Below are 21,726 nucleotides of genomic sequence, written 5' to 3'. Positions count from 1 at the left end.
AAAGTCTACTGCTGTTTTAACATGAAAAGGGATGGAATTGGGGTCAAATAATTCAACCACATCATTCTTCAAGTGTATTTATGACAAACTGGTTCAAACAACACACACAGGTATCACTTTGCAAAACAACTGCTCACAACACTATGCAACTCAAAATTAAAAGTCTTCAATGATCCTTCTATGGGAGATAGGAGTTGAAGGAGACTGGATTTTGCTGGCCCAGGACAGGGTCCGGTGGAAGGCTTTGGTTAATTCGGTGATGAACCTTCGGGTTCGGTAAGCCATCTAGTTAGTTACTATTAGCAACAGCAGGAACTCACAAATTAATTGCCATGTTACAGTAGGTCACAACTGCATGGTAATAATGAACACGTAGCAGCGGTAGTAATGATCGTTATTTAGGTGGTTTGTACTGAAAGTAATGCGATTTAGATTCCAAATCTATTAATAAAAATTAACTTTGTATGATAGCTGATCAGCACAAAATGTAACAGAATGCATAGGAAATAATTTTTTCCACAAAATCAAACTGCCTTCACATGTCACATTAGCATTACCTTCTAAACAGTACTGCAACAACAGCAGCTATGAATTGATTACGGCCAAACATCTAAAATTATAGCTACACAAATATGTAACACGGCACAACATGCCTTATAAACCGCACAAAATTGACACGATTCATATGGATAAACATATCCACAAAACTATCGATGTACCACTTGTGATTCGCAGATGAAAATGCTGAAGTTTATCAAATAATACTGCGACAAGATCAAACATACTCGAAAACTGCCAGACCTACATTAAAGACCTTTTAACTTCTGAGTTACACAGTAAATTGGAAGCAAGTTGTAGTGAAAGTTTAGTCAAATAGACCGAAACCCATGTCATCATCTTCGCTTTCAGTGTCTTCTTTCTTCTCTTCCTTTTTGGACTCCACTGGAGCAGCAGCTGCAGCGGCCACTGGCGCCACTGTAGCAGCCGCCACAAATTTGGATGGATCCTGTAACAAACACGTTTCATCTGTAACAAATTCTGAAGGCTCCCGTGTTGTGTTCTGGGATTTGGAAGAGTGACGGGTTCGTCAAGCAGTCTCGGGTTTGGTCGTCACTGGTAGGACGATCAGCTAGGCTTAAAACTGAGATTATTATATGAGCAAATATCATCATCACAACGAGCAGTTTACAGCCGTCTGGCCATTTCTCGCATCCTAACCTCAGCTGACTTAAGGTTGTAGCAATAGCTGACTTCTTACTGGAGCCAATGTATCATCTGACATGGACTAAACAAGAGCTTTGAACCTGGAGTGAGGCAGTATCACGACTTGCTGTTGTGTATGTACAGATCAGCAAGGTACGTAACCTTGTAGAACATTTCCAACAACTTCAGGTGTCTTGCTGGACCTTGCCTAACACTATACCCTTTATAAATTATTATAACATAAATCAATATACAAGAATTAAACCAAACCTATACACAGCATATCAATAACATTCACAGACAACATAATAACCATACCCATGAACCAATAATGTTCATATACACTACCGGAAACAAACATTTCATTTGTTACATCCTGGATGACCACTGAGTTCTTAAATTACGCCTGGAATGGAAAACAGGGATTTGTAGCAAAACAAAAGTAAAATCAAGGAGCAGAAAGCCACATGCCAATGTTGCCACATCATTTTAAACTATTAAAGTGGAGGGACTGTACGGCGACAAAACGTTTATCATCAGTGCACCAGAAAAAACAAATAATTTTATATATATTTATTATCGCACACACACCTTGAGGAATTCCTTAATAGTCTGTGCCTCTTTGAACTCAACATCTGTAGCTGCAGCAATGGCCAGCAGGTTCTTAAAGCCATTGACTACACTGTGTGGAGCAGAAGCCAAGGTTGGGTAACTGATGGACAGGCATACTGCAGCTAGACGTGCCACACCCTGTAATCAGGTTACAGGAACTTCACACTAGAACATTCTTGTACCTATGAGACCGGGTCCACACATCCCACAGAATGAAAGAAAACATATCGTAAACACAGAAGGAATACCAAAAAATAGCTAGGAACTCCAGCAGTAAATGCGGAGAAAAGCGTATATTCAAATCTCATTGCCAGAGAACAGGACAAAATCATTTTAAAGAATAGCTAATAAATCCTGCAAAAAATTGTAACACTTACATTGTTAAAATGCATAAAGCAATCAGTCATTGTACTAGCATCAGTCTATGGTTAAAAGATTGCATTTTCAACTTTAAATAACAATCATGTTCGTAGGAAAATGTAGTTTTCTTTCAGTGCAAATGGCTTCTATTCATGTTATTGCAATACTTAACTGACCCTCCCCTTTTATACAGTTTCTGTTCAGACTGCACAAGCGTGCACATTTCAACAAAGCCACTGCCACGCTGGTGGGTTCAGCCATTTCTGGCTCCAGCGGGTTACTCAGCAGCTTTAGGAAACACTTTGTCATCACAACAGGAAAACTGTACGCACGAGGCACAACGCCTTATACTCCAACTGAGTCATGAATGATGCAAGGTTCAAACACTGCTTAACTTTAATTTACCACATAAAACCATAATCTGTGATCAATAGTAATCTTAGGCTCAGGAAGTATATGACAAACATAAGTAAATGGTTTGCAGGTAACAAGCAGGCCCTGAATCAAGACAAAACAATACGACTTACAACAGGTGACTCACCACATCACGATTTAAGTATTTAAGAAATGTACACAGAAGAATCAGTAAATACAAAATTCCTGTGTTTGCAAGTTGATAACCACTAAAAATCTTACTGATAAGTGTAAAACAAGAAAATCGTACACAGATTAAGAGATCTTAGCTCTTTCATGCGAATGCATATTCTCATTAATCAACTTCACTGTAAATAACCAAGAATTTTTTTCAAACTAATTTTGCCACGTAACAATCAGATTCAACTCAACACAATTTATTTCCCAAATACAGACTTTCTTCTTGTCAAATTCTGCCAAATTTAAGAATATTAGGTAAGAATAAACAGCAGCCAAAATATTACTGTTCACACTTCATTTTACACGAATTTGCAAACTGTCAAGGTTCGTTAATCTCAATTACCTTCGCCTGGGAACAGAACAAAACACACAAATCTGAACGAACACATTAAGACAGTGCTGAAATCATAGTCAAAGAAACAAAAGACTGTTACCTCTGCGAACTTGACCCGCAGATCCTCTGGTTTGATATCTAAAATGGCGGGCTCAAATATTGTTCCCGAGTCATAGACCATTTGGACTAGCAAGCCATATGAGAAGGGCGAGATGTTCAACATGTTGAGCAGGGTGGCATCACTGGCACCAACTTTATCACCTTCTTTAAGGATGTGTACATCATTCTGTAATAGAACATATAACACACTGTCATGCTAGTGCCGGAAACAAATGTACATCCCACTCCGCGATTAGCGTTCGACACTTGTGAAAGTGACAATCATTTACACTTCAATAACAGTTCATTACAAAAGTCATTAACTGATGAAAATTACTGAAGAACGTCTACTCTGCTTCACATTATAAAAGGGGGGGGGGGGGGGAACAACACGAAACTATGCAAGGCTTCGTCGAAAAGTCTGGTGAATGACATCACAATACGATGCGTGAGAAATGGAAATTGTAACAGGTGGCACAAGTGATAAGAAAACCTTACACACGTGTGTAGAGTTTCCAGAGCTTCAGCAGGATTGTAAGACTACACTGTCAAATGAGAAAAAACTATTTTGCTTCGCAAGCAGATCCGCAAAAGATCTGCGGTAGGCCCAAACAGTTGAAGGTTCACGAACAAACACAACTCAGAAACAGAAACGCAAGCAGGCAACAGTAAATTCAGAACTGGAGAGTATTAAATTGAAAGACATTTCCTTCGCAATGCTTGCACTGGAATCTTACCTTCCAATTTCCGCATCCACAACAACTAAAAGGTGTGGTGACAGTTAACTTACTTTATCCACATCAATCATCTGCAAGTTTTACTCCCCATCCAAAGCACAAAAGACCCCTCTGCATATACTAACCTCCTTCCATACAGTTTCTGTTCAGACTGCACAAGCGTGCACATTTAAACACAGCCACTGCCACGCTGGTGGGTTCAGCCATTTCTGGCTCCAGCGGGTTACTCAGCAGCTTTAGGAAACACTTCGTCATCACAACAGGAAAACTGTACGCATAAGCCATAAATGGCCGATGATCATCGTAAACGAATAACACCTTTTAATTTTAATAATTTACTAAAAACAATCATATTTGGTGGTAATTTAACTTTTAGCATGCATTCAGGTGGAAAGCTCATTATTTGACAATGTCCAGATCTAACGTCAGTGCGCAAATCTCATGTACGACCCGTACCCACCAGCCAGTCTGCAGTGTGTTAATAGTTACAAAACCTTCAACAGTTCCACAAGTTGTACGGTGAATGTCTTTTCTCTAGATGTCATCACTGTGCCACACACCGTATTTTCTAGTCCTACCAGCGCAACTCCAAAATACCCTCATTGCATGTGAAACAATGGTTCGCCTCATTACGTGCAACTTCCACCATTCCCAGCGACAGATCAACTGCAATTCCGAAGCCCACGCTTAAGTGGCGTAGACGCAACAGCTACTTTACTTACAATGATTTCAATTGTTCCCTTTGAGATTTTAGTGGGAATGGACAGAGCTTGGAAGAATGACGTCTTCTCAGGACCCAGACCCGTGTTCTGAGCTGGAATGATGACCGGGCAAGGAGCGATGGCTCCATTGCGAGCAGGAGCTCGGACTTTGTTCTCTAGCAGTTTGTCACGGACTTCTACAAGATCTCCGCGAGTAAATACGAATCCAACATTGCCACGCACATGAGGAAGTAACCTGTAATGGAGGAATAAAGCCCGGTCACAAAGTATTAAGACTAAAACAGTTACGACCAAGATGCTGTACTTACAAGGGGTGGGGGGAGAGGGAAATTCCCCTAAAAAGAGATGCTTCCAGCATGTACACATTTAAACATTCCTGCCAGGGCTGAAAGCAGTTTTCGGACTCATTACATGGAATCTTTAACAACCACCACACAGCACAACTCTTTCTGTATCGGCAAATCTTTTGCCGTTCGAGTTATTTTTTTAAGTTCAGGTAAAAACAAAACGTCACAGTGAACGATAAAATGTCACAGGGACCAATAACAGTGAATAGGAGGATCCTCACTTGTAAATACAGAGCTTAGCAGAGAAATAATATACATGCTGCACTGAGGCATTGTAAATCTAAGACTAATGGGCTCCACATTTGTGATCATGTATGATCTAAATAATTATAAATACGTTGGTTACCAATCTCATCTTGTGGGCTTCACTCACAAAGCCTAGTGTCTTCCTTTCATACAGGACAGACTTCTATTTGAGAAATTCATCTTTACAGAATTGGTAAGGCAAGACTAGACTAATGATACCGGACATCTGGGCTTTGGCATCATCACATGGTATTCTTAAAACGACGTAATGCTTTAGAAACTGGATCATTTCCAGTCTCAGGAGGAGAGAGAATGGAAACAATTCTAGTTTCCAAAACCTGTTTTTTGCCCCCACAATACCACACAATGGCGAAAATGTCAGAACTGGTCTAACTTAATGAAAATGACAGAACTGAGCTAGAAACGTCACTTTCGTAAAAACTTTTGTACATTTTGATGAGATTCCATAGTCCCAACAACATGCTGAGACTTCTGTCCACCAAAACAATTGATCTCCTCTTTTTTACTGACCTCCAAAGCCACAAGTGAAGCTCAAGAAGTGGATGAAAAGAGGTTATGTTAAAAATTATTACACATAAGCACGGGTATTTCTTCTACACAATGCATTCAGATACGGATGTTAATCTGAAACAATGAGATGCTTCACCGCTGCTTTAAAATATGCCAGTAAGGAGTTCCAAGAAAACAGACAGGAAATGGATGGGACACAGAAAAGTGGCGTGGTACACAAGTCTGAAAACAACAGTAACAAATAAAAATTTCATTGTGAATAAATTAAGAGCAGACTAAAATCAGAGATTGCTTGATATCACGCAGTTCAGAATCCTTCGTCTCCCCACCTGCTATACAAAAATGTAGATTAAAAATCCCAAAATTATACCATAATATTACGTGTTGTTCTGTACGTGTGACGCTTGACGCCTTAATTGCAGGAAAGAACAAACTGTCGATGTTTGAGAAATGTAAATGCTAACTCACTTCTCTAGAGCAGGATTGCGTTCCAGATGACCTCTAATGGCTTTCCGCATCATGGTGTTCTTCCCCATAAGTACGACGGCCACACCTCTCAGGCTCATTCGGATCTGCTGCATCTGTTTTGAGCCGACATTATCCGCGCCCACGATGAAACATTTTGGGTAGTCATCCAAAAGTTGCTGCATAATACACACATTTCTATTATCACAAGATTCACTGATGCTACTGACATCATTATTTTATTTATTTTTATTATTTTAGTGTTCTGTCTGACGACAGGTCCATATGAACAGGATCCTTCCATCCTTTTCTCGGACTGGGACCTGTTCATATACGTTCTTGGCAGATGATCCAGAAGTGGTTTGCCATTGCCTTCTTCTGTGTGTGAATGGAGTAATTGTTGGGATGCCACGGAGGAAAACTCCGTGTTGCCTAGACCACGGCCTTGCCCAACACAAGTTATAAATTCGAACCCGAGACCCCAGGATTACAAGGCCAGCGTTCTAACCGCTAGACCACCTCATCTTATTATTATTTAGTGTTCTGTCTGACGACAGGTCCATATGAACAGGATCCTTCCATCCTTTTCTCGGACTGGGACCTGTTCATATACGTTCTTGGCAGATGATCCAGAAGTGGTTTGCCATTGCCTTCTTCTGTGTGTGAATGGAGTAATTGTTGGGATGCCACGGAGGAAAACTCCGTGTTGCCTAGACCACGGCCTTGCCCAACACACGTTTAAATTCGGGCACCGCCGGGAATCGAACCCGAGACCCCAGGATTACAAGGCCAGCGTTCTAACCGCTAGACCACCTCATCTTATTATTATTTAGTGTTCTGTCTGACGACAGGTCCATATGAACAGGATCCTTCCATCCTTTTCTCGGACTGGGACCTGTTCATATACGTTCTTGGCAGATGATCCAGAAGTGGTTTGCCATTGCCTTCTTCTGTGTGTGAATGGAGTAATTGTTGGGATGCCACGGAGAAACCGGGGAAGCCCCCGGAGGAAAACTCCGTGTTGCCTAGAACACGGCCTTGCCCAACACAAGTTATAAATTCGGGCACCGCCGGGAATCGAACCCGAGACACCAGGATTACAAGGCCAGCGTTCTAACTGCCAGACCACCGTGGCTATTTTTCTCATATTATCGAATGTTTATGGCATTGTGGACAGCATTAAATGACACGTTACAATGCAATGCAAATTATAAGCCTGTCATGGTACAGTAACAATTTTTGCAACACTGAATATGTCAGGAGGTCTACTATCAAACTCCACTCCTCGGCTTTCAGCCTAGTGGCGTTAGCGAATCCTCCTATTTCTCTAGCACATGACCAAACTTTGCATGACAACAGTGTCACGCAAGTAAAACGAGCCTGTGCAAACTGACATCATTAAGATATGTTAATGATCCTTTAAATTCTAATCTTGCATTTAAACAGATTACCAAGTATTCTTTTCAGGACACAACCTAATGTGGTTCAACATTGATGATATCAAAGCCCACCATTAGGTACAACCTTTGGTCAGTTCCATCAATGTCTGATCCCCAGATCTCAGTAACATCAACCATAGTTTTCCTCCTACAGTTTCTCAGTATTAAAAATGTACTTTTTCAACAGGCTGTTTCAGCACCAAAAATTTACAGTGGATCATTCCATGTCAAATCAAAACTGGCATCATCCTAACCCGACCTCCTCAGAATCGAATGATTCCTTGTGAGATTGCAGTCCCAGTGGAGATAAATATTCCTGCCAAATTTTACTGTTTATGGCCAAAAGATTTTTTACAGCAGACATCCAAACTTGTCAAAATGCTTGTATTTTGGGCACAAGTAATCTCAGAAAGCATGGCATAACTTCTGTCGTAATTGAGATACAGAGAACGTTTGTCCATTTTAAAGCCAATAATTTACTCTGTACAATGACATTCGTGTTTTCAAGGTCTTCAAATCTGACCTTTTAACTTGTATTTTCTCAAAATGTGGTATTTTAATTTTCTTTTAATAAGCTGTGTGCATGTAACAAAATATTCAAACATCCACAAGTATCTATATAGGACTACAATGGAATTGAATTTTGTGATGCACATTTATTATAATAATAAGTGTACGGATGCCTGTTGTCCTTCAAATTGTAACCTCAAAATATTAAACATTTTCCGCAACTCTAGCAGAAACACACTTCACATACAATAAAAAAAAATCAATGTCATCTATTGCTGATATATTGACTTTTATCATCAATGGTACCTATTCCAAGTTTCAACCAAAAAATGACAACCAGGATCACTCAGACTGTAATTGTGCTGTTGCACATCTTTGATACAAGTTCTTACGATAAAATAGTGAACACAATATAACAAAATCCACTGGTGGCAACGGTAAAATCTTTGCAACAGTTTAAGGACAATCTGAGTATTAGACAAATGTGATACTTACTACCAACTTTGTAAAATAGTTTGATTTCCAAGCTGTTTTGTCCTCCCTACCCATCTTGTGTATGTAGGGACTTCTCTGATGAGATATTTAAGGACTGAAATAAAGAAAAAACAGATTCATGACCTCCTTAATTCTGCTTATTTTCGTTTGTTAGGATTTTAATAAGGAAGAACTGGCTTAGCAGTAGGAGTCTATTATTATACAAACTTACAAGAAGGGCGGCAAAACTGACTGTAGTAATTATCGAGGCATTTCACTGTTATCAACTTCATACAAAATTTTATCCAACATCCTTCTCCCAAGAATAAGTCCACAAGTAGACGAAATTATTGGGGATCAGTGTGGGTTTCGACGCAAAATGTCAACAAGTGATCAGAGAAAAAATAGGAGTAAAATGAGATATTATATAAGGTATTCATAGACTTCAAGAAAGCGTATGATTCAGTTAGAAGGGAAGTATTGTACAATATTCTAATTGAGTTTGGTTTTTCCATGTAGCCCGCATGGGAGCGAAGAGGAATCCATACAGTGTTTTAGTGGGCAAGCCAGCATGAAAGAGGCAACTATGAAAAATCGGACATACGTGGGAAGATATATATTTTTACTTATTTTTACTCTGTCGATGAATTTCTATTGTTTACAAATAAGTGATAATTTATCTTCGGTATGTAATGGGTAGGTTTATTTGTAACGTATCATTACTTTAGGAGAACCCTTTGTTGTATTATGTGAAATTTATATAATAGTATAAATTGTACTTTACAATATGTACTGTATTATTATTATTGTAACTTTTTCCACATTCTATTGTCATCTGAATATCTTATGGGTCCATGGAATGTAATAAAGATGTATGTATTTATAGGTAACGAACTGAAATCGTTCGTAACTTGCTTTACGAAAGCACATACGTTAACGTATCCAAACAAATAAACTAAATCCTACATAAAAAGCAAGCAAAGCTCAGAACTGAAAATTCCAAAACAAATTCGTAAAATATGTAAAGTAACACAAGCACATGGGACCATACTATCCAAAACTCTAGCAACGAGCACCCCTTCAAATGTTATGATTATGCTCCAAATAGGAAAAATACAGATAAATCATACTTTAGACGTTAAAAACGTATGCAACTAAAACACATGCAACTACAGAAAAATACAGATGCACTTAAAACAGTAACGATAATTACACACACTACCCACCTCAGCAAAAATTCAGCTATACTCCAGCCAACACAGATTCTGCATTATCTGTGGATTTTACCCAACAACAGGACGTCACGGATCATAATATTCGTCTTTCTGTTTTCTGTGTTCGCTAGGATAGTAGAACATATTGACGGAACTGCTCCGTCCACTATGCTCGGTGACGAGAACGCTGAATTATTTGATATGGAAATGTCATGACATACATATTAGCTGTCATTGAGAACCGAGACAACACTACATAATAATTAAAAACTGTCTCCCTGCATTTTTCCTTTAAGCACTTGTACCTCAAAAGAAATACTAGGCATTTTGATTTATTATAATTCCCTGAGATTTCCTTTGAGCTATGATTTGTCATTGTTCTTACCTAATTTGTTGTTTTGGCAGAAGTCATTTGCAAGAGTATGAACTTGATTCTCAATCTGCTTCTCAGGAATCTTTCAGCAGGTTTTAGTTGCCCTGATAAATGTATGAGGCATACTTATATGCACACTTACACTTGTGAACAAACCAGTAATGGCCACTCACATCTATCATAACAGGAAAACCTCATTATCTGGACCTTCTGCAGTATAGTAACAGCTCATATCCACAAACACATTCTAATACAACCTTTATGTTAAGGCCAGCACAGTCACAGCTGACAAGTGTGTGTAGCAAGCTCTGAAACCTCTTCATGACATTTGTGGATTTTTAAGGCCTTCAACATGCTAACTGGTGGTGGAACTTGAGCACATCATTGGACTGGACCAAGCAAAAACCAGGACAGTGAGGATCTTGCTAGCTTACTTCCAAATTGACGTTACCGTCTTAAGAAATAACACAGACCAATGTAGTTCAGGGCAACACTCTCCAAACCCCCCCAATACTGCTAACACAACAACATAAGCAGTACTTGAAGGCCTCTAGAAGACAAAATTATATATGTATGCAGATATAGTCCTCACATCCAAGTCAAAACAGAATCTGTCAATAGCCTTCACTGACTTCTGTGGCTGGTTTGAATACAATTAACATAAATCTTTAGGAATAGAGGGAGACTTGCAGAAACTGACTTCATTTACTGTAAGGGTGAGAGGTTAAAGAACATCAACTCCTTTCAATATCTCTGTGTGACTCTACAGACAACTGGCAAGACCTTCAGGCAACACATGAAGGAGAAGGCATTTATTACCCTCATGCATGACACCAAAAGCCTGAGCCTACTCTCCCCAGAAATAACCACAAAACTGTTTGCTGTGAAAATAACTCCAATTTTGATACATGGTCTGAATACAGCTGGATCACCTGACAGTAAGCAACCTCATGACATAAAAATGTGAAGGTGACATTCCTTAAAAGGGCACTGTTTTGTCAAGGTTCACAGTGTTCCGGCTTGTGTACACCGTGGCTAGGGAACCATTTCTAATTGAGAAGCCCAGAATGAGCTGCTACTGACATCTAATGATGCCTCCAAGACACTGCTAAATAAAAGGTGACAAAAGCAGGATGATATATGGTGAGTTGTAGGCCACAGACGCAGTGATAAATAGACTGAACAAAATTTAACTTCAAGCTGCAATACACAACCACGTGCCGAACTGTCCATGGTTTTCATAGGACCTGCCAGAACAGCCTCTACCACAATCCTGAACCAAACTGCATTTGCCACTTACGTGGCACACCAAGAGATTCCACATTCTCACATGTGAAAAAGGGGTTCTGTCACAGAGTACAGCAAAGAAGACTGATGAAATTACTCTGCACACTGTGTGCCTTTCTTATCATCATATTCCTATGCACAAATAGGAAAGCATCCACTTTATGTTAGTGACCAATCCTTAGTATATCAGTCCATCTCTTGATATCCTTTAGCACCTGCCTTAATCACAGCTATCTTTTTCCTTTAAATTTAATTCTAATGGTTTTCTTCATATCCTTTTTGTATGGTCAAATAAATAGTCATTCAGTTTATACTTCTATCCTATCTGGTCTTCTCCTCAGTATTTCTCAAAAATTTCATATCTACTGTTTAGAATTTGCATTTATTCCTATTGGTAAAGATACATGGTTCACTACTTAATGCTGCATCACTAAACTATAAATTATTCTTCTGCACTGTTTTCAGATCTCTGTGTTCCATGTACATTTTACAATCTGAAAGATCTACAACTGTTCTGAAATTTTCTATTGCTCTCTCATCAATTTTGCCTTCTGAATGTATATAACTTCCCAAATACATATGCCCACCTCTTAACCATTCTAATGATCATGCCTACTTTTCTTGTAATCCTCAGTCACCATCTTGTGCTTACCCATTATCAGTCTGAATTAATTTCCACTGATTCGGTTTCTCTTCAAATTTCTTTTCGTGTTTCCCAGAAAATAACATAGTCTGCAAGAATACATTTATAAGAAATGAACAACAAAATTTCAACAAACACATATTGTGACACATACTCTATTATAAACAGTAATAACAGGCAAAAATTCTTTATTTTTTATCCTCAGAGGTATAAAAAGCAACATGACTACATTTATCACTCAAATATTATATGCTTCTTTTCTTAATATTTGTTCAAATATTTTTATGACAAAACAAAATATGATGATTCAGTCATAAAACACAGAAAAAGTAATACAGCTCCTAAAACCACCCCATATTTGTGTTGTAGCACATATGTAAAAAAAGCAACCATTATGAGGTGTCTTTTTCTAACTTTCTTCCAAATTAGGGCAGAAAGAAAATAAGTTAAACAAACTGTTACTGTTTCTTTATGAAAGACACACTGTAATAAAAGATTTAATAAAAAGTTTTCAGGTAATTTTTATTGTGTGATGTACCAATTCTGTATGTATCTTCAGAGTTGCATAATCACTTCTTTATTAAATTTATCCAGATTGCCATAATACTTGTAACAATTTGATTCCCTTTCATCGTATAATCCAGATGTTCTCTTGTATAAAGCACCAAAACTGATTGTTTAAATTCTTGGTTTCAGACCCAAAAGAACCAAGTTTTCTGTTTAATTCATTATAATTTTTTCCTTTCTTCCAAACTGCATTATAAACAGTAACTTAAGTATCTACACATGGGCATACACAATGTAAAATGTCCTGTCATCACAATTTAACTTCAAAGTGCATATAAATTTTACCTCAAATTGCAAGTCACTAGCAGTAAATATCCATTAAAAAAGTTTACGTTATGATCACAAATAAAGTCACTTTGAAAAATTCTGACCATGCACTGCGAACAACACTACACAAATCATTCTTTGTTCCTTTCCCAATGTCACAATTATTGTTTGGTGCGAATGATGAGAGTAATTAATGCTTACACGCACTAGTTAACAATTATGCTGAAGAGTGACCCAATACTGAGAGCCCCATCCTAATAAATTTGGAATTCCCACAAAACCTTCCACGACACTCCATAACTTAGTAAGATGTCTGTCTTCTGGGTTTTATTTCCATTAGTCCAGCAGTGCAACACAGAAGACAGCCATCTTCACGATTACTGCTGAGAGAACTTCGAATCCTACTCCGTAACTTACATCACAAGTATGTTCCCATGTGTGAAATACTCTCTCGCTTTATTTGGCATACACACTCTCAAATACATTTTCTCGCACATGCACACATATTACAAGTTTGTATATTATAAAAAAAATCTAGCACAATCGTTTTATAATCTTAACTTCGTCTATATTGTGGCCCTACAAGATATGATATAAATGGAATCTCAATAAAACACATGTTATAATAATTATATACAAAAAATCACTACTCTCTTTGGAAAACAGAAATAATAAGAGACACATTAAGAAACCAGAAGTAAGTTAGAACATTTATCAGAATATTGGCCTTTTGCAGACATACACAAATTGGGAAAAAGAGCTGGAATTGGGCTGCTATGAATGTCTCCCTGGGCCATAGTTCTGCTAAACTGTCTGTCCACCAGTTATTTTTATTTTCTGGGAAGTTAAAAAGAATAACAAGATTAAAAGAACAGACTGGGAAATGGTGTATCATACAATAAAATATGGTTAGGTTAGGTTAGTGCTGCAGCTAAGGGCATATACTGAATGATCTTGGGCATCTTCGTACATAATACACACATTCATATTTTTCAGCAATATAAGGTGAAGTCAAACGTATATGAAATTCCTTATTCCTGCACTCAAGGCTTTGAGATCTATGTCCTGATAGGATTGCTGTAGCTTCATTATTGTGACAAGGAAAGTAAAATTACAATGGGTTTGTTTCATAAGAATCATAACACATCTAACTTTTGTGCCAAAATATACCGTGGATCCCTCCTAATAAGTTTCGCAAAAGACCATGAAATACAAACTTCATAAGCAAGAAAACATTTTAAAGGTGTAGGCTTCATAATGTTTTCAAAATTAATTGGGATATATACCTCACAGAAAATCAATAGAATAGACATTACAGTAGATTTTTATGCTGAACGACTTAAGACACTAAATACAAATATACACTATATGTTTCTACTGTCATGGTTAAAATCAAATAGTATGATCTGAAATGTCATTCTTTCTTGAAGAACATATCTAATGTCACTTGTTTTATGTGAATTTCAAACAAATTTGAAGTAAATCTTCCAGTTCCCTAATATTTATGACAACTGACAATGGCACATCAAGAATGCCACTAAGGAAGTTAACTACCAGCTTCAGGTAGACAGATGAAAGTCGTCAGTGAGTCACAGCCAATTCCACCTAACTTGTACCTCACACCGAGTGCTTGCGACAAGCTTTTTATGCAGGAAACATTTTAAACATCATACTTATAGCGATACTTTTGGGACCCTATGATTTTAACTTCTAGGCACAAAACCATTTCAAGTGGGGACTAATGTAGTATACAAAGTTGTCACTGTGGCACTGCAGGCAGTGTCAAATAAAATAGTAAAATGTGTAGGTTCAGAAAGTAGAAAACTGTGTTAAAGTTTGAAGAAATTCATTCAGCAGTCACTGTTCAGTGATGGTTCCTCATGGCACATGATAAAGCAGCCCGGACAAGAAAATTGATTTACAGTGGCATAAATCGTTTATAAATACTGGTTGCTTGTGCAAGAACCAAGGAAAAGGACGACAGTCTAACACAGAAATGCTGGAATGTATTCTGGCAATGCTTCAACACAGCCCACAGAAGCTGGATGTGGACAGTGCAACTTTTCAGCAAGACGGGGCCCTATCTTAATATCGCAGGGACTGATGTAGTTCTTTAATTAAACCTTTCCATAACCAAATTGGATATGACGGACTCATTCCGTGGCCATCAAGGTCTCTGGCTCAGACTACAGCTGACCTATGCTTTAGGGGTATTGTCCAACTCTATGAACTACCTGTGTCATAGAATTTGCAAGAGCCTCAAGAGGTAATTCATTGTTTTGGTGAAAAATTACATTTTAAGCAGAGTGTAGCAAAGAGGTAGAATTTCATTGGGATGTGTCACATTACTGTGGGAAGCCACACTGAAAACTTACAAACCAGAAAAAATAAATGTTACAACTCACTGTTATGAAAGAAACCACATTGAGTAATCATTTTCCATTCATCACAATAAACTTATGAAGTCATGTACTCAATTATGATACACTAAACACTTAATTTGATCTGATGTCCAAATAATACAATAAATATATTTGTATGTTATTTTTACTGGAATGAGGGCTCCAGTCACTGCAGAAATTGCACTGAAGCAAAAAAAAACTGTGAAAATGTGTTAATAATTTTAAAAGTTGAAAATAGTTTTGACTGAAGCCAAGAAGTTACACTCTTAAAGACCAAATGTTTTAAATTATTTTCAGTAAAATAAATTATTACTAAACTTCACATTAAAGAACATTTAGTGTATACTCCACACAGCATTTGTTAAAAGCAAAATCCTCAGGTTAATGGTCACAGAGTATAAATGTTCTAACAACATTTCATTGTATGAACTGGTATTGTAGGATTTCAAATTTTTGTTTTCTAATCATGTCTGTTTACCAAACTGCGAGCAGTCTCCTTTGAAATCCAACAACATCTCAAATATACAAAATAGAATAATAATAAAAAGTATGTCTGTTCCATTTTTCCCAGAATTAATTTTTCACAAGTTTGAATACAGTCTTTCTGAATTGCACCAATATTAAAAAAGTCACACATTCACACATGTACAGATTTACACAAACTCCTATTTTAGTTAATCCTGATTTCAACTGCCTTGCTTCATTTTCTGCATATATTTCTCTTCATAAACATGTCTGCCCACCTTTAGTGTACTCTGAGATTATTTTAAACAGTTTCACCCTTGTAACAAACCCTCTTTATATGAACGAACTTTCCTGTTGATATTTAAAAAAGGTGGAATTACCTTCCAGTTTTAAAACAATCAACACGCTACACTCAAGGTTGTAACACTGCCATCTTACAAAGGACACTGGTAAAACCCACAGCTACACAACGCACAAAATGCTTACTTATACATTTTGTGTTTTAAGATTCTGCATACATTTTATTACGAGTCATTCTGAGGGCCAAAGGATTAAGCAAATGAGTGGAATTTGCCCACATATAACCATAAAAATCAAGTTGGATTCTCAGCTCAGACAAAACAATGTTCCAGTTGGTTAACTGGGTAGTTTGTGCAGATATGAACATGATGAGTGCACCTCTTCAATTACTGGGTTACTTATAAATTAGTTATTGATGATGTTAACAGTATAGTTATTTTTATACAAGTTACAACAAAAAGAAATATATATATATATATCATATATAGTTATATTTAAATTACTGCACATTTGAGCTGAATTATTAAAAGTTGTGAAAGTATTCACTTTGGAAGTGACCATGGCTGCCAACTCCTCCAAATGTATCTGTAAAAATCTATTTTCAAATGAAATGAAATTACACATGCTATTACAAGATGCAGTTCTGGAACCAGACACTTAACACTTTAATACTTGTACTGGAGCATTCCTGAAGTGTATTATTATAATAATAATAATATACCTAAGACTTTGATCACTTTCTACTGAGATACATTACGTGGCTACACATTTCAACCTGTCACCTTCATGCCATCATTCTTGTTTCATTAGTTCAGCCATGTGTCCCCTCAGCTACAAACTAGCAAATGGCAATGCTGATGGGGAGAAAAGAATTCCACCAACATAAACAATTACAGAGCTCACTGCGCACCACAAGCTAGGACATGTCATGATCTTCAGCTATAAAAAGACATCGCAGAAGCACAAAAAAAGTCAGATAAAAATGCAGACTGTCACGATGAAGACCACTTACGTACATTTGTACAACACTAAACTGTTTGTGACTTCGACTTCCCTGTAGCCTGAAGGGTCCAAGATTCTACTGACAGATTACGTGGAATGTCCTATTTCTGACAGGCTCCCTTCTCAGTTCTTTTTCCTCCCACTTGGTGTGCAGTGACAAAAATTCCCCATTTTACACAGCGGAAGCATTGTTTTCGGGGGTGGCTATGACAGCAGGCATTTCAGAGTGCCTTATTCAGCTTCAATTTAATTTGTGCTTGTCATTTGCGGTCTCAAAGTAATGCTGAAACTATGTACACAGCAAAAGGGTGCACTGTGAAAATGAAAAATACACCTGCTCTTCACTCAAACAGAGGTGACTGACATTGCTGGAGCCAGTCTGCCCAAGCCAGGCAGCAAACAAAACTAAACATCACTGAGGTGGAAGACCCCAAAGTTTTGAATTCCTGTCCAGCAAGTCTGGGCTCTGATACAAAGTTGCAGAAGCCAGAATTTTTTAATCAATCAATCAATCAAAAAAAAAAAGTTTCAATTGAGTGGTGGTAGGCAATGGCAGGGAGTAAAAAAATGGTTGTCTTCTGGGTTGTTGTGCCCTGTAATCTGGTAGAAGTTGACAGACATTTTAGAGGTGTCTGCCTCGTCCATCATCAGGGTAATATTAATGGAGGCAACCAACTACGAAACGCTCTACCAGAATTCTTGGAATACTATACGCAACTCGCCGTGAGTAATGTTTGTATTTTCAAACCAAAAGCCATTCTAGTAAGACATTCATATTATATTAACTGTTTGGATTTGGAATGTCACCGTTTATACCAGACCTCAAGTAACAACCTTACTCGTTTCATATAATTCTCGCTACAAACAGGGTTTATTTCCCTAACAGCATTAACTAGATCCTTGTAATGGGAAGTGGTGTTTTTTCTCTGAGGTACGAACTGAATTTAGATAAATTTCAGTTTCAGAGGGTTAACCCTCAATGTTAACTGTCACTGCCATAACGCTCAAGTACATCTTCAGAAAGTCCAGTGCCTTGCATTAAGAAAACAGAACTGATAAGTAACTGTATATAGGGAATGATAACAACTCAAGTGTTAACTGTGGTCTTCACATTTCACATGTACAGATGCACAATAAGACACAAAAGCGCAGAATAACTACATCAAGAACATAATGTATCATGTAATCATAAATACATACGATATCCCACATGATACCAGAAGCTGTGTGCACCCCCACTGGCAATAAAAAGACTGCTGTGCCTAAGATCTTTCTACCCACTGATGAGACTTCAAGGTTCTTGCTGCTTAAACATGCTGAAATAGTTCTTTGGGCTGAGCAACTTATGTTGTCTGTTAACACCTATGTTGATGGTCTTATTGTCCAATTCCAATCCCTTGCCACAAACATTAGTTGCTTTATGCACACGTGCAGTGCAAGGAACACTGACGACACAATAACAAACATGACAATTAATCTAACACAGAACAACAAAAATTAAGATGTAGTTACAGAAGAGCTGGAATGCAGGTATAACAGTAAGTTAATATAAATATATCATATGTAAAATAAACTGGTCAATAAGAAAACATGACTGACTCATGTTACAAATGCATCCATTTGTAGAAATTAAAGGATTATAAAAAAAAGATGACTGGCACAAATAGCAACACATGACGGCCTGAAGACAATGCACGGATCAAAATATGTAACCACGTAACATAGACCGAAATGGAAGGTTCTGCAGATTAAAAAAAAATTTAATGCTGATTAATTTTAATAGTAACTAAGCTACTTCCCAGAATTTAAAATAAAGGGTTGACCAATTTTTTCTGAAATAGTTTCAGAGTAACTCAGGTTTAACGCACATAAAGCCATGCTCATTTCACGGAAAGGCGTAGACGGCATCTGCTCTCGACAGTTCCTTTTTCATATATGCACAAAACTATACTTGGCAGAGTTGGAAGCCTAGAGGTTGACAACAGAATCACAGATGTAAATTGCATTATAACATAGTATTACATATGAAATTGAAAGACATGAAATGACCCCAGAATCAGAAATCTCATAAGGATTTGAAAATTCTGAATGGGCCTATGATCTATCAGTTTCATAAGTGACTGCAACATGGCCAGAAGCAAGAGATGGAAAATTTAATGTTCTTTGTCGATAAAAACAAAAGAAAGCTAAAAGAATTTTGAAACTACCACTTTCTCTATGAAACAGTTTTGTTTTCACTTCTTTTATGATGCTAACTGGCCTATGCCAATCACATATTATAAAATATAAAGTCAAGTATTTAAGGACACCATATTTGCATTTCTCAGTCACTGAAGATTAGGGGAGGGGACTGCAGATCTCTGTTACCAGTTCAAGAGGTAACAACATGGGGTGTATAAAAAATGAACCATTCTTCATCAGGTCAACAGTTTGTTTTGATGTAATACTCAGAGAGAGGCTACTTCATAAGTCTCTGGAAGTTCTTCACCAAACACTGCTTTTCCTCGTGCTAAGTCAGATTAATGTTTCTAACACATTAATGTCAGTATGAAACCCTATCACATGCTTTTATCTTAAATAATATACAAATACATTCATTAAACCTTTGATATAATGACGTTCATAATGCACAATTACCTGTTACTATGAATTCCCACTGTATCATAATTACTGGAAGCAAGAAGTATGGTGATTTTCATATCATTGTACCCATACGTTCAGATTCAGACGTGTGTAGTCTGCCAAATTTTCCGAGTAAAGGCGCATTTACGAGGTGATAGTACAGTCTGTGGTTTTCAGTCTCCAGAATTTCCAGTTCTCACATCTGTATCTGATATTATTAAGTATATACCTCAAGAAAACATGCAAGTGTGCTCCGTACAAAGGCGTCAAACCTAAAGCAGACATTTCATTTCTACAAATAAAACTTTTTTCAGAGATTCATTTTACTGGAAGAATTCTTTCAGGCCAATGTCTTTTAACCAAAATACAACATAAATACAGTGTAACTGCAACAGAATGAATATGGCCTATAACAAGAACTTCGTTACAGCAAGAAAAATAATCATCACCATCAATTTCTTAGTGGAACACGTTGCTTTCTCTCGGAACAACATAGTGAACATTTTCAAAATTAGCTGCCACTTCCATCCCAAAAACTTGTTGCACCAGACATACTTTTAGCTTCAAATATGGCTGTCTGCTGAGTTGTTGTGCCATGTAATCTGGTAGAAGTTTCCTGACATTTCAGGGGTATTTGCTGCTGCCCCCATCAACAGGAGAAAGAAAGCACCTCTGAAACACTAGTAAACTTCTGCCAGACTACATGACACAACAAACCAGAAGACAGCCATCTTCATACCTTCCACCGAGAACCTCAAATCCCATCTACTTGTAGTTCCGTAACTTTGATTATGAAGCTATTTATAGCTGGCAATCAGTAAACATACCAGCAACGCATACTCTGTGCCTCTTCAGTTCAGGAAAGAAAGTCTGCATTCCAGAAAGTGTTGAATGTGTCATTTATCTTGTAGTTTGAAAGAAGTGGGCCTGGGAGGGAAGTTAATATGACAAGCTCTTCCCAGTACTACCAACCAATATAACATTTTCCTCTTGAGTAACATTTTCTTGCACAGTAATTAGAAGTTTGGTGACAAACTTGAAGACTGTGTATTTCAACAATTCTCAGATACAGTTAATAAGAACTTTCCTGAACTTCAATAATTCTCAGATGATATAAAAATATAAAAACAAATTCAATAATTCTCATTATACTGAGGTTGCAGTGTATATAAAATAAGGCAATACAGAAACAAATTCTTCTAAACTACATCTTAAATGCTGTATCTGGCTAGAAAGTTTTAAATATGTAGGGTACCTCATGCTCGATCTGATTATGTCACTATTATATAAAGAAAGCTATTCTGACACGTTCTGTCATATAAATTAGCTCTCCTGAAGCAATGCATGAATACTGTATTAAATTACGATATGAAATGTTAAACAGGGAATTCAACAGTTACCAATCACCATAGCTTTGCTTCCAGTACTCAACAGCGTTTCATATTTGATGGCACCAACACCAGAGCTCTCATTCTGTGACTTAACTGAACTGGCTCGCTAATTCTAGAGTATTTCCTGGCTCAGTTCTGTTTATATAAGTTCCTGTGGTGATGTATTATTTGAGCTGTGGCTATCACCAGTTGGCCATTCCTGGCTTGTTTAATGTCATGAAGTAGATCTGACAAGACGAACCCCCCTTTGCAGAGGAGAAAAACACCTGCAAGCAACAGGAAACATCATCACATTAGAAGAACATAAACTGGTGCCCAGGGGCCTAAGAGGGATGACGCAACTAGGCGACTGAAGGGATAGACGTACGACTCTTAGCCATGCCAGAGCACAGTTGATTAGCCACTGGCTTCTGGTTTGTTCCCAGGGCAGTCCACAGGTAATTTGTCATAGGCAAAGAGGCACCGAGACAGATATTTCTCTAATATAATTCTACCACTGCTCCATATTCACTCGTGTATC

The 21,726-nt window shown here is 37.6% G+C and overlaps 2 protein-coding genes across 9 annotated transcripts in view; both read right to left on the bottom strand.

The window, feature by feature from the left end:
- Positions 1-61: 61 nt before the first annotated feature.
- RpLP0 (ribosomal protein LP0) lies at positions 62-10,002 on the bottom strand. The gene is made up of 7 exons (XM_022073171.1): positions 9,900-10,002; positions 8,695-8,788; positions 6,254-6,429; positions 4,662-4,896; positions 3,204-3,389; positions 1,795-1,953; positions 62-1,006 (listed from the first exon to the last, which is right to left on the bottom strand). The coding sequence occupies exons 2-7, from the start codon at positions 8,746-8,748 to the stop codon at positions 866-868; spliced, it is 951 nt and encodes a 316-aa protein (XP_021928863.1). The 5' UTR covers positions 8,749-8,788; positions 9,900-10,002; the 3' UTR covers positions 62-865.
- Positions 10,003-12,361: 2,359 nt separating this feature from the next.
- The window catches only part of msn (serine/threonine-protein kinase msn), a 50,558-nt gene continuing 41,193 nt past the window's right edge, over positions 12,362-21,726 (bottom strand). For all 8 annotated transcript variants that reach the window (XM_087346831.1, XM_087346827.1, XM_087346829.1 and 5 more), the window contains one exon: positions 12,362-21,472. In XM_087346831.1, coding sequence (XP_087202957.1) covers positions 21,389-21,472 — 84 coding nt within the window. In that variant the 3' untranslated portion in view covers positions 12,362-21,388. The remainder of the gene's footprint in view (positions 21,473-21,726) is intronic.

This window comes from Zootermopsis nevadensis, unplaced genomic scaffold (assembly GCF_977971745.1).
Source record: "Zootermopsis nevadensis isolate Lab colony 2312 unplaced genomic scaffold, Znev_1.0 Znev_ptg000010l, whole genome shotgun sequence".
Lineage (NCBI taxonomy): Eukaryota > Metazoa > Arthropoda > Insecta > Blattodea > Termopsidae > Zootermopsis > Zootermopsis nevadensis.
Note: the sequence above shows the minus strand (reverse complement) of the source record. Positions and strands in the feature narration are given on the sequence as shown.

Bases quoted from the DNA above. Each gene is read 5' to 3' on its own strand.
- RpLP0 (XM_022073171.1), bottom strand. From the start codon at position 8,748: ATGGGTAGGGAGGACAAAACAGCTTGGAAATCAAACTATTTTACAAAG. The intron at 6,430-8,694 runs GTAAGTATCACA...TGTATTATGCAG, and splicing joins ACTATTTTACAAAGTTGGTA to CAACTTTTGGATGACTACCC. The intron at 4,897-6,253 runs GTGAGTTAGCAT...CCTCCATTACAG, and splicing joins CGCAATCCTGCTCTAGAGAA to GTTACTTCCTCATGTGCGTG.